The following is a 12,784-nucleotide window of genomic DNA, read 5'->3' on the forward strand; positions in this document are numbered from 1 at the left end:
GTAGAATCAGTCAGTAAGGATAAGGAGAGAGAAATTGTCTGTGGCCACCACCTGCAAACCCATTCCCTTTTTGGGTGTTGTCTTGCTATTGCATTTCCAGTTGCACCTATTGACACTTTTAATTTGCACCAAAGCAAGTGAAGTTGGTCTTTTATGCTTCCTTACTGGACAGATGATATCAAGCAAAAAAAAAAATAAAAACAAAGAAAAGAAAACTTCTGGCTTGGCAGTCACACTCACATTTAGACATTATGCAGACGTTTTATCATTGTTATAAAGGAGCCCAGTAGCATTTCTTGACATGCTTTTGCTAAATAATTTATTGGCTGAAGTATGCAGGGTTAATGTGTCAGAAAGAGGATGTGCAGCATTGTTTATAATGGCACTTAGTTTTGAAAAAAGCATTTCTCCTTTCAGTAAGCCTTATAGTGTTCTGCTGAGTTCTAACTCTAGTTGCCCATGGATGAATGCATAGCTAATTGCATAATAGATGCAAACTTATAATCACTTTATGAGTATCCCAAAGTAATAGAACTGCACTAGCCAGCTTCATCTTCTTAGCACTAGTTAGGCAAGCTGTCAGGAAGCATGCCACCTAATTTAAGCATGAAACCTTAACATTCTTGGACATTTTTAGAAAAGCCAGACTAGCAGAAATTGGAGGTGAAAAGTTCAGTAAAAAGTGCTGGTAGGTTACCAGCTTGGTTATCCATCCATCCATTTTCCAACCTGCTGAATCCGAACACAGGGTCACGGGGGTTTGCTGGAGCCAATCCCAGCCAACACAGGGCACAAGGCAGGGAACCAATCCTGGGCAGGGTGCCAATGCACCACAGGACACACACAAACACACACCAAGCACACACTACAGCCAATTAAGAATCACCAATCCACCTAACCTGCATGTCTTTGGACTGTGGGAGGAAACCCATGCAGACACGGGGAGAACATGCAAACTCCACGCAAGGAGGACCCGGGAAGTGAACCCAGGTCTCCTAACTGCGAGGCAGCAGCGCTACCACTGCGCCATCGTGCTGCCCCCAGCTTGGTTATGTGGTGTCTAATTATCATCAAAACATCAAATTTCTTCATTGTTAATATAATAGCTGAAATTTTGCTGACAAAGAAAAGATCATCTGTAGGTGAGGAAATCAAGGCATTTATAGTGATGCTTAGAGAAAATAAGAAAGATTAACCACAAAACTACAATACCTGATTTCATTAAATCATGGATATAATGTTGTTACACTAGAGCAGTATTTTGGAATTGCATAGCCAAATGTTTAGTCACTTTCTTCTAAAAGCACACTAACCACAATATAAATTACATTTTTGCTTTTATTTCTATTTTTTCTGAAAGCAAAGGTTTTTATCTAAACAAATATACTACTAATGTGCAAGTACTGTATTTCAACAGAGATTCAAACAAAACTGTGGTGTATTACTGGATGGTTTACTGAACTCTAACTTTAACTCATTTCTGATTTTTTCCATTCGTTGGCCCCAAAGAAACCCTCATCAGCCAAACCTCAAGATTGGGTTTTCTTAATAACAGGTCTTTATTGCATCTTAGTCTTTGGGAGCATGTTCTGACTGAATCAGACTTAACGTTTATGCACAGGCTTCACACGCTGTATCCATGTCTATAGTGAAACACTTTTTGGGTGGGGAAAAAGACATCTGTTTTAGAAAATCAATGAATATGCTTGTACGTGATTGTCTCATTTACACAATTGACTCAAAACCTTATTTCCGGTTTTATTTGTGTGGAGAAACTTTCAAAGATTACTCTGTTATTTCATTTATTTGTGCTGCTATTTGATTTAGAAAACTGCTTTCCACACAGGCCACAAAACATATTGGATGATAGTGGGATTTTGAGACCGGAGCTGGCTGACTGTGTCACCTAAGCATGCTGATTGCTATAATGTAATAGGACTGCAATTGTTCTGCATTTTACCATGATGAAAGCAGGACATGTTGACCTAGTATTAAGCAATGCTGACTATGTAGATTGCATATTATGGGTGAATTCAAGAAAGCTCTTTGTGCAGTAGCAGAAATAAAAACCATCACCAGTCACCAATTTATTTTCTGATTTACATATTCCAATGTCATGTCATAGGAGGAGTGTCATGCTAAGGAGTAAGGAGGCTAGGGTTCATGTCCTGGGTCTTCCCTGCGTAGAGTTTGCATATTCACCCCGTGTCTGAGTGGTTTCCTTTGAGCGCATGTTTCCTCCTACAGTCCAAAGACATGTTTGGTGAATTGGCAACGCTAAATTGACCCTAATGCGCGTTTGGTGTGTGTGTGTTTGCCTTACAATGAATGGACTTGTGCCCTGTCCAGGGTTTGTTCCTGCCTTGCACCCTGTGCTTGATAGGATAGGTTTCAGCACCCCATGCGACCCTGTCCTGGATTAAGCGGGTACAAAAGTGACATGACATTTTATAGATTCCAAAGCCTATCATGACAATATTGTGCACAAGATAAGAACCAACCCTGCTGGAGCAGTCCATTATTCAATTCAACTCAAACTAAGCCAAATGAAAGCACCAGTCACCTTAAACTTTAGTAATCAGTAGGGAAAAGACTAATGCAGACATAGGGAAATACATGCATTCTTGTATTAATGTGGAAGTTTATTTGTTTATTTGTAGGGCAAAATGTGAAGGGTCAGAGCAGGATCCAGAACAATTCCTAACAGAGTCAAAAGGCTATGGTTATATACAGTAGTAACTGTGGAGAACTGCAGTTCTCTGGATGCTGTCTTTGTTCACTTAGGTGACACACGATTCAGGCTGAAACAACTTTTAAGTCACCAAATCTCACATTTGTTACTTTTGTTTATCAGTCTCCCATACTTTCAAGATGTGCATTAAACACTAGTTTTCTGAATAGCTGGTGGTTTTATCCATTAAAACACACTAACTCAGTGAGGATTTTGGCTCCATTTCTGAAAATGTTAAAGATGCTGGGCATAGAAAAAAATATTTCAAATGGCATACTATGCTATGCTATCACTATGCTTTTCTGCATAACAGTAGCACCGGAGCAAGATGTGAGATTTATCTCTGAATTATTATATCTGGGGAAATGATGCAAAAGCTGGAATACAGATGTTTTAGAGGATGCAGCAGGAAGTCTTAAAAATGAAAGAAGTAGTACTGTGTGCTCTTTTAAATACCACTGAATTCTACTGACATGTGGTTTGTGGATTAATAAGATGATTTGAAAAACTGCTAAATGCAGCACCAAGCGTGAAGTATAAACTTAAAATGTTGATGAAAAAATATTTTCAATTCTGTTTAATTAATTTATATATGATGTTTCAATGTAAGAGTCCAACAAGCATATTCTTTTTTAAATATGGTGTTGTCACTTTGTCCGATCTCAGTAATAAGGAACAAATGGTATCTATCAGAAGTTCATATTATAGTTTGTATCCAAATAACAGAGTCTGTTTTTGCTATTGTCTCTCTCTGAATATCATTTCTGTCTAGTTCTAGTAAGGGACTGGTTTTATATGCTATTCTGGAGCAACTTGTAGGCCTCAGTTCACCTATTGAAGGCCTACATTAACCAGATATAGCTATTGCCTATCATTTGTATCTTGCACTCCACTCCACTCCCCTTCACTGTGTTCTCAGTGACAGGAATAAAGACCCAGACTCCTCACACCCCCTTACTGTTAAGTACATGCCTCAGTCATTCTCTGTTTATTTTATACTAGCTGTGTAAAAAGCCTGGGCTCCTAGAAACTATTGAAAATGAAATGCAGAGTTGGTGGTTTCATTTTGTGGACTTGCTCGCCCCCCCCTTGTATCAGCATCTAAGCAAGTTTCTCTCTCGTTTGTCTTTCCTCAGCAGTTTCACTTTGGTGATGGAGTCGCTTTCTTTCAGCTTCATGTTGTAGCTTCATACTTCTTTCTTCTTCCAACTCATTAACTTGGGGCTGCCTTGCGGGCTGTTTGAGCTTCATGCTGTAGCCTCGCATTTCCAGGCCGGACAGACAGATACACACACTTCCACGTGTAGATGTTTATATATAAGATAGTATCATTAACAGCTTTAGAAATCACAAGGCAGATTATAATTTAGTAAAGACTACAATACTGTATCAAATGTAAAAACTGACCCACACAATAAAATCACAGGAAATACAAAAATGAACCCCTGTCATAAGCTTAAGGTGTTCATGAGGTACATAAGGTTCAAGATATATTTTTAGGATGCACTGGGACATCATCAGTTATGTTCCTGGGGTCATTGTGGGTTTTGTTTCTTTCAATATCAGACCTCCTCACCCAGGTGAACTCAACTTGTGTCCCAGCACCAGCCACCCATTAATCAGTTCTTTTAATCCATAGAAACCTAGTGGCTGTATCTGTGGCTTCTGTTATGGATTTTATAACCTTCCTTTTGGCAGCCAACATGAGGCCCAGCATGCTAAATTATATGAGGATTGAACATTCTGCAAAACCCCAACTCAGTCACTTCTCAGCGAGTCTTTCACTCCCACCTCCACTCCACTCTAGCACTCCAGATCCCCCATTTCTTGGTACTTGCTGTTCTTTCTATCATTAGCTTCTTACAAGCGCTCTTCCCAAGGCAGTGTGAGTTCTAGCACGATCACCTGCTTGGTGCAATTTGTAAACATGGTCATATCCGACCGTAACATTGTTGATGCTATGTGGTTTATAAAGCTTGGCTGTCTACCAAGGTCTACTTTTAGATGTCAGTCAAAAACTGTAGGAAGAATGCCTGATGTTGCCATTGGCTGTGGGCTAAGTTGGACCTTATCTCCAACTTTGACGAAGGAGATGGGATATTTTTAGAGGATGTTGGCATTTGCTTGCATTTATCACCCCAACAACACTCTCATCCTCTACTTTCAGAACCTGTTCATGTCACCACCGGTAGTTGCCTTAGCTCAGTGACTCGAGTGTCACTCCTACCCCAGGTATGGAGGTTTTTGTGGCTTGGTAGAACATCATATAAACAATTTGAACAAGGAACTGGACTTGGGCAGTCAGATGTTAGACTAAAAACTCTTTCACTGCAGAACATTCTTCCAACTTGTCCATCTTCCTTGTTGTCTCAGTCCCACCACCCTGCTCATTCTTGCTTCTTCCACCAAGCTCACACCTTTTCCTGTACCAGCCACCTCCTATCTTTTCCTTGGGCATGTCGACTTGTGTCATTTGGGGAATCCCTAGGCCAGCTCATCCCATTACTACTGTACCCAGCAAAGCCTTCTGTCTTAGCCTACACTCTGCCACTCCAGTGCTTTGTCAACCCTCCTTTTTAAACCAGTTTGAACTTCTGTTCCTTGTGGAAGCCACCATTGGGTCTTTCAGCTTCTGCATTGAAGAGCTTCTCTTGTACATGTTGTAATATAAACACAGACCAGACATCATGAAAAGGTTTGGGGCAGCCACCCGTATGATATCCCTGGCTGCAAAAGGCTTTTCAAAATAACAGAGTTGTTCACAAGACTGAGTTCAAAACAGAACTGATTCCTTGGTGGTAAGATGGCGGCTTTAAAGGCCCATATAGGAAGTGATGTCATCGAAGGGCCCAGACCCGGAAGTGACATCATCGAAGGGCCCGGTACTGGAAGTGAGGTCTTCGGAGATGCCGGAACCTGGCAGGATTTCTCGGGAGAGGTCAGCAGGGAACTGAGAAAGACGGTCAGTGCACCCCGACGCCCCCTATGGCATGTGGCATTACCATTACTTAAGCCCTTTAGCTGCCTCCTACTCGCACGTGTGTGACAATGTACATGTACTAATTAATTTGTGGCTACTGGCCATTAATTAATTTGTGGCAGTTTTACTCTTTCGGTATCAAGATCAGAACATAAAAGAGATAACCACAATGATATCTGGTTATCACAAGGGATGAGAGGAAGAAAAAAAATATGAAGAACCTAACCTCAGTGATCACATTAATGCTTACAAATGTTTATCTATATTCGATATTTCAATTGTAAAAACAGATTAATATTGTACCTAAATTTTCCCACCAATGGGCTGTTATTTCTTCCAGAGAACATATCTGCTTTGTGTTTCCAATCCCCAACACCATGTACTGGATAAAAGGGTTTAGAAAAAGAAAGTAACAAACAAACTTACTCAAAGTTATTCACAAGATCTAGATACATTATATAATACAAAACAGTGTAATGTGCAAATGAAGTAGTGAATAAAAAATGCTTAAATCAGGAGAGCTACATTCTTATAAATTATTTGCTGTATGTAGCCTGTAAGCTGTGTTTTAAGTTGGTTTTACACTGTGATTTTCAAATACCACAAGAAAGCCACTTGTCTGTAATAGTAGTTTTATGCCAGTCAAAACAGTCTGCTTTGTTGTGTCAAGAATGGTTGTCAGTCTGATCTGCATTTCTTTCTGTAAAAGCTCCAAGAGATGCATATTCTCTGAGCTTTCTTAACTCTGGCATTGTATTCATTTGTAAACACAGTTGATTATTTCTGTGACAGAATGATGTCAAGTGACAACTGGGAATGCAAGTAGTGTTGTACCTCCCTATTCATGCAGCTTTAAAATGTATCTTTCCAATTGCATCTGTTTTTCTGTTAGGTGCTGCATTCATTGCCACTAAAAGCATTTAAAATTATATCAACCACTTGTGGACTGGTATTTGTTGACAATTCCTGTATCTTGTATCAAGGTCCTCTGTAAGTGATTGATATTCACAGACTTTAAAGTATTTAAAGTAAACAGGCATTAATAAAATAATGAATTAAAGGCCAAAAAGATAATACCACAGTCCAAAAATGTAGGATTATTTTGTAGGCTTTTTGAGTAAAAAGTTCATTTAACCAGATTGTTGTTTTCATTTCTAGTGTACAGCGTAGTACAATAGTTTATTGCCAATAAAAGTCATGTGCTTCATGAGCTTTATTTTTATTCCTTAATCATGTTTTTTTTTCTGTAGAAAAGAAATGTCTGTTCTGGTCATAAGAGCTTTCTGTGAGTTGCCAAAAGCAGGGTGGAAACACATTCAGGAAACAATTGCGTATATTTTCATATAACCAAACAGAAAAATTGATGATTAGATGCATAGAATTATAGTCAGCGATCAGCAAGGAAATTAAACATTGTATCAGTTACCAACTTGACAGATTTTCAATAGAACAAGGCTAATTTTTAAAAGTCTTAACTATATGTAGTAAAAATGTGAGTTTAGAATAAATATCATACGTACATCATTGGGATATGAAAGGAAACCATACAACCTGGAAAAAGCTCTGGCAGACATGAGGAGAACATTTCCAGAGCTTGGATATGAACAATGGTGCCTCTTTGAATTCAATTGAATGTTTAGCAAGAAAGCTGAATTTTATAATGGTGGTTAAAAGCATTTGTGTGATAAATGTGGATGGTTGTGTACCATGAAACTGGTGAACTAGCAAGTATTCTATAAAACAAACTGACAAATCAACAATAAAAGCCTAAACCGTTGTACCTCTAGTAGTTATCAGAGTATTCTTGGCTTTCAGGAATATTTGTGCTAATTTAAAACTTTGACTTTTTTTGCTTCTTAAAAGTGCTCAAGACATTGGCAAAATAAAAAAATGGCTTTCTTTGCTCATAAATTAGAACCTTTTACTATTTTTTATTTAAACAAATATGCTTAATTGTGAGAAATTTTCACTGTCTTTCTCTTTTTATAGGAAAAAGGAATGAACTCCACCAATAGAAATGGACAAAGCAAAGAGCTGTATGGATTTCAGTGTCTACCAGGTCAGTGCACTTGTTTGCGGATAGGCCTTCTGCTCCAGTTCCTAAATCAGATATCTGCTGTTTCTTTCAAAGGTCACTTGTATGAAGGATGTGTTTCTTTCATTATGACAGAACTAAACCAGACCAGTCTGATAGCTTTTTTTCTTTTACATTTTCTCTTTGTTTATAGTGACACCTCTGGGGGATTTTTTTCTTATGCTTTGGTTTTCATTTATGAATTGGTCTTTGTGAAACATAGCCTGTAACTTCCATGTGCCTCCCAGTCTCCATTCATGTAAACAAAACTATTGAGCAAGTTTCTTGTACAAATAATGAATACATACAGAAGGTATGCATAAGATAGAAAAATGTTTAAGAAAATAACTGGCAAAAAATTCTCCAAATAACTGCCACCAAAAAGAAAAGCCTGACCACAGGCTCCGTAGGTACAGAAATATGTTGAACTACTTTAGCAGTAGCATGATAAAACTGCTGAAAAGGAATTTATGTAATAAAGAAATATGGTTATGCATGGGTGAAATGGCAATATTTTGAAAGTAGTAAGTAGTGAGACTAAACATCGTTACGGAAACATTTACTAATGCTAAACATGAACCTGTTTCAGTTTTAGAACTGTATTGTTTTGAAGGATAGTGTTTTGTCTTGGTATTTAGTTAGTATTATTATTTTTGTTTAAAATAACGAATAGCATTTTTGTAGATTATTGTAAAGATATGTTACTATACTATCCTTAACTATATTATCTTAGAACCCCTGTTCTAAAACCTATGCAAATTAAGATTGTAAAACTACTTCTTAGTTAATGTCAAAAGCTAGATTGTTTAGAAATACAAATCTCCTTTTGACACCTCTCTGAAATGAGCGGCAGGCACAAATAAACAACAATAAGGTTTAAGGTTTCTTTATTTAGTCATGTTTACACAACAATCTATCACAGTGTATAATAAGTCTAAAAAAATGTCTGAACATGGAAAGAACTAAGTGCACTTTTATTTCTATTTAACTTATTTAACACTACAGATATGATTGATTGTCCCTATTTTTACTTTTTTATTTTTAAACAAATATTTTGTTTAATGTTTATTCAATTATCCTGCAAAGTGATGTTCCTCAGTAGAATATATGAATCTCATTACCATTTTAAGAACTGAATGTTTTTTTGCTGCTAACAGAGTTTGAAAAAAAATAGATTGGAATTTGATTTTCAGAAGAACTGGGACTGGATTGGATGAACCTGGCATTGTAAATGTAGCCTTTTTTTTTTTTTTTTTTTTACTCCAGGGTTTCTTGTGGACTGCTCGTTTGGTTCTAATGTGTTACCCATACAGATAGGGTGGTATTGTGATCTTACCGGTATTTTCATTGTTTTTGTAATAAACAATGTTTCTTTTTCAGTTTACATGCTTACACATACTGTTAGGTTGGTGTTCTGGTTTATATCATTTACCAGTATGAGATGACAGTTTTTCAGTTAACATGTTTACATACACTCATGCTAGTATAGTGGTCTGCCTTATGTTCCTTTTTCCACATGTTGTGAGGATGGCAAACTGACTGTTCTAGGCTATGAATGAATGTCAGGAACCACTGCTCCTCGCATTCACATACAACCCAGTATAGAAACAAATCATACTTTAATAATTTAGTCTGTGAAGAATCATAAAATAATTGCTTTTGAAGTTTTTTTGTTTATTTTTAGGTATCAGAGGTATTCAGTGTTTTGTTTCATTAGAAAGTTATATACAACGGACAGTTGTATGTCCTGTACAGATGTTTTGAAACCAAAATTCAAAAGTAAAAAATCTCAAGGTAGCAGTACATAGTTATGAGGAGTAAAGCAAGTATTCAGACACTCATTTATCTGTAGAGTGTTTGCTAATTTCAAATAACATTCAATGTTTTGCCAGTTAATAACAGTACAGCAGAGTTATGGGCATGAATGTGTTTGCACAGTGTGGCATCAGAAGCATGGTTTCCATGGCCATCATACTTATTAGAAACTATGGAGATATTGTCAGAAAACATTATAGACAAATTCAGCCAGTGGCAACATACTGGTCCAGTTGCTTTGAAAAGCATTAACCATACATAGAAAAATATTCTAAAGTATGATTAACTTGATCTAGTAAGTAAAATCTACAAAAGAATGCCAGAAACCAGAAATAAATTATGTACCTCTATCTGAGATTACAGGTCACGGAAATCTGTGAAGTTGAGAAACATCTTTTAGAAACACATTGGCTAGTTCTAGCTAGTTCTAGCTGATGGAAGCTTTTTTAAAGCATGAAAAGAGATGCATTTCAAAAAAGTATCAGCTGTTACTTAAATGGTTGTACATTGTTGCCAAGATCAATAATAAATCCATATAGATGGCTTCCCGTGCTCTGTTAGGAGAGGGCATTTGCTGTAATAAACCAGCAGGCAATGCTTGGACTGATTTTTGCTTTACAACAGATATCATAAGCTAATATAAATTCACAAATATCCCATACTTATTTACCTACCAAAATATCTTCGTAAATGTTCTTGGATTTGTTTGATACCAGCTTGTCCAAACTTAGGTGACACGTGTACCCAATTTGTAACACCTCTTTCCTAAATTTCCAAATTCAAAGGATATATATATATATATACTGTATATATATATATATATATAATATACTGTATATATATATATAATATATATATATATATATATATATATATATATATATATATATATATATATATACACACACACACAATTTCCCATCTGGAGTATTCTTTCATAAGGTTGTAATCCCCAGGTTATTCACAGCTGACATTAAGTTATGGCTGGGATAGTTAGGACAATGAGGACACATAACAACAAAGTTTTGTTCATAAGTCCTTACTCAGATTTCATTTTAAACAATAACACAAGGACAGAATAAAAATAGGGTAGTGCAAGTATTCTAGATAGATAGATACATACATACATACATACAAGTGTTTCATCGGTGGGAGTAAAGTCACTCTGCAATAAATAATGCCTGGAATAGAACCAGAAGAATAAAATTGGGTTAATCTAACTAACTTTAGTCTTTTTGCTTCTCTTCCATATCTCTACTACTGCTTACCCATCAGATATGCTCAGCAGGAGCTGAGATACCGGCAAGCATAGTCAACCACCAAACTGGCTTGCGCCAACTCCTGACCGCCAACAATCCTGTCCATTGCGCTTGCTTGCTCACCTGATCGTACTTTTTCTTCCATCCAAAACTCTCATCTTTGATTTTCTCTCTTTCTGTTCTTGATTCTTTCCTGATCATTTTTCAATTTTCCCAATCTCTCCTGTCTGTCGTGCTCCAGCACCTTTTATACTCTTGGTGCAATTGCCTTGAGTACAACCTATGGAGCATCAATGAAGAAACTCATATCATTAAACATTCCGGTGCCCCACAGCTTTGCAACAGTGTGCAACAGCACCAAATGCACCTAAGCTGCACAGTTTTTATTTAAAACAAGTCTGCACCACCATGTGCCCCTTACATACATAGGGTAACAAATCTGATATTTTAGTGATTAGCTTACCACAGATAATGAGGATAGTAGCAGCTGGAATTTTTTAGGTGGCAATATTAAATCAGGTTCAATGAAAGTTTTACCATACTCAGGAATATGAGGAATTTGCATTAGGTTTTTCATTCTTATTACCAGGGTTATAAGAAATCAGAAATTCAGACTTGTGGAAAGTAATGCCCATCTGACATGCTAACCAGGATTAAGAGCAGACAGGGGAAAATGTGCAAACTTCACATGACAGCCAGATATGGGATTTGAGCCATACTGGACCTGTGAAGCAGCAATGTTAGCAGCTATGATCTTTAAGTTGTACCTCTAAGTATATGCTACAATATCTTACAATATACTGCAAAATGTTTTAAATTAATGAACATTTTTGCCATTGTACTATACTGAAATACAGCAATGTTTATATTTCAAAGTACATAAAAATATTTTAGAGTTTTTCAATAAATTCTAAATATATGTTAAATACTGTGCATAATAAGAGTACACAGTTCTTTCAGTTCGATGTAAAGATGGAATGAGACAAATGATATTAGGCCATTTTAGCGACACATTGTAACTGATAAAAAATAAATAAAATACAAGCAGATTGTTCCAGTTGTTGTATGATATGGTCTAAATATTTTCTAAATCTATTATTCTAAATTAACAATTGCCAGATAAAGTATCATTGGTATTGTAATTTGTACAATAAAGTACATATGTACTGTAAATTCTATTGATAAATTGCACTTATGTTGTGTCCTAAGAAAGCCGAAATAAAACGCACACTGTGCGCATTCTTTCTAGATACAGTACCTCTTTATCATAAGAGCAGGATGTTGATATTAACTATAAAAATTAATGAACACTGAAACACCCAGAAATATATTGCTCTTGTTTATGTGATATCTTAAGTTAAATTGTCACAATGGTCCAGACAAAAAACTTTTTTTTTTAAAAAGTACAGTCCTCTACAGATTAAACCTTGTGAAAACAAAAACATACTTTCCATGGGATATTGTTGGAAAAGCTTTCTTTTTGTCAAAGATATTTAAATGAAGTGTATTACAGAGCATATATATTTTACAAAATAAGTAATCAATGCAATCTGAATATAAATGTTATTTAAAGCTTTTGGTAGTAATTCTGATAAAGTAATCTGCGAAATCTTAATATAGAGTACATTTTCTTAAAAGTGTATGGCAGTGATTGTACTAAGTATAAACACATTTGTATTAAACCATGTGGTTTTAATATCTGCGGTTCCCAAAATGACAGCAGTCAGCAGTTAATGACATCATTTTAATAGCGTCACACAATGTGCCAAAATGATGTAACAGGCACATGGAAAACACAGTTCAAAATGTAAACAGAAAAAAAATAGAAGAGTAATAATCCAAGCATGTGTTGTTCCTTAATGAACGCATTATTTAGTTCTATAGCACTAAAATAGATGTCATAATAGCTTAGATATAAATATAAG

General features: G+C 36.2%; 1 protein-coding gene across 1 annotated transcript in view; it reads left to right on the forward strand.

Moving 5' to 3' along the window:
• The window catches only part of mtmr11 (myotubularin related protein 11), a 116,430-nt gene that overhangs the window by 39,969 nt on the left and 63,677 nt on the right, over nucleotides 1-12,784 (forward strand). The window contains exon 2 of the mRNA XM_028794010.2: nucleotides 7,701-7,770. Within this exon, the coding sequence (XP_028649843.1) occupies nucleotides 7,701-7,770 (70 nt within the window). The remainder of the gene's footprint in view (nucleotides 1-7,700; nucleotides 7,771-12,784) is intronic.

The sequence above is a fragment of the Erpetoichthys calabaricus genome, chromosome 2 (genome assembly GCF_900747795.2).
Source record: "Erpetoichthys calabaricus chromosome 2, fErpCal1.3, whole genome shotgun sequence".
NCBI classification, from domain to species: domain Eukaryota; kingdom Metazoa; phylum Chordata; class Cladistia; order Polypteriformes; family Polypteridae; genus Erpetoichthys; species Erpetoichthys calabaricus.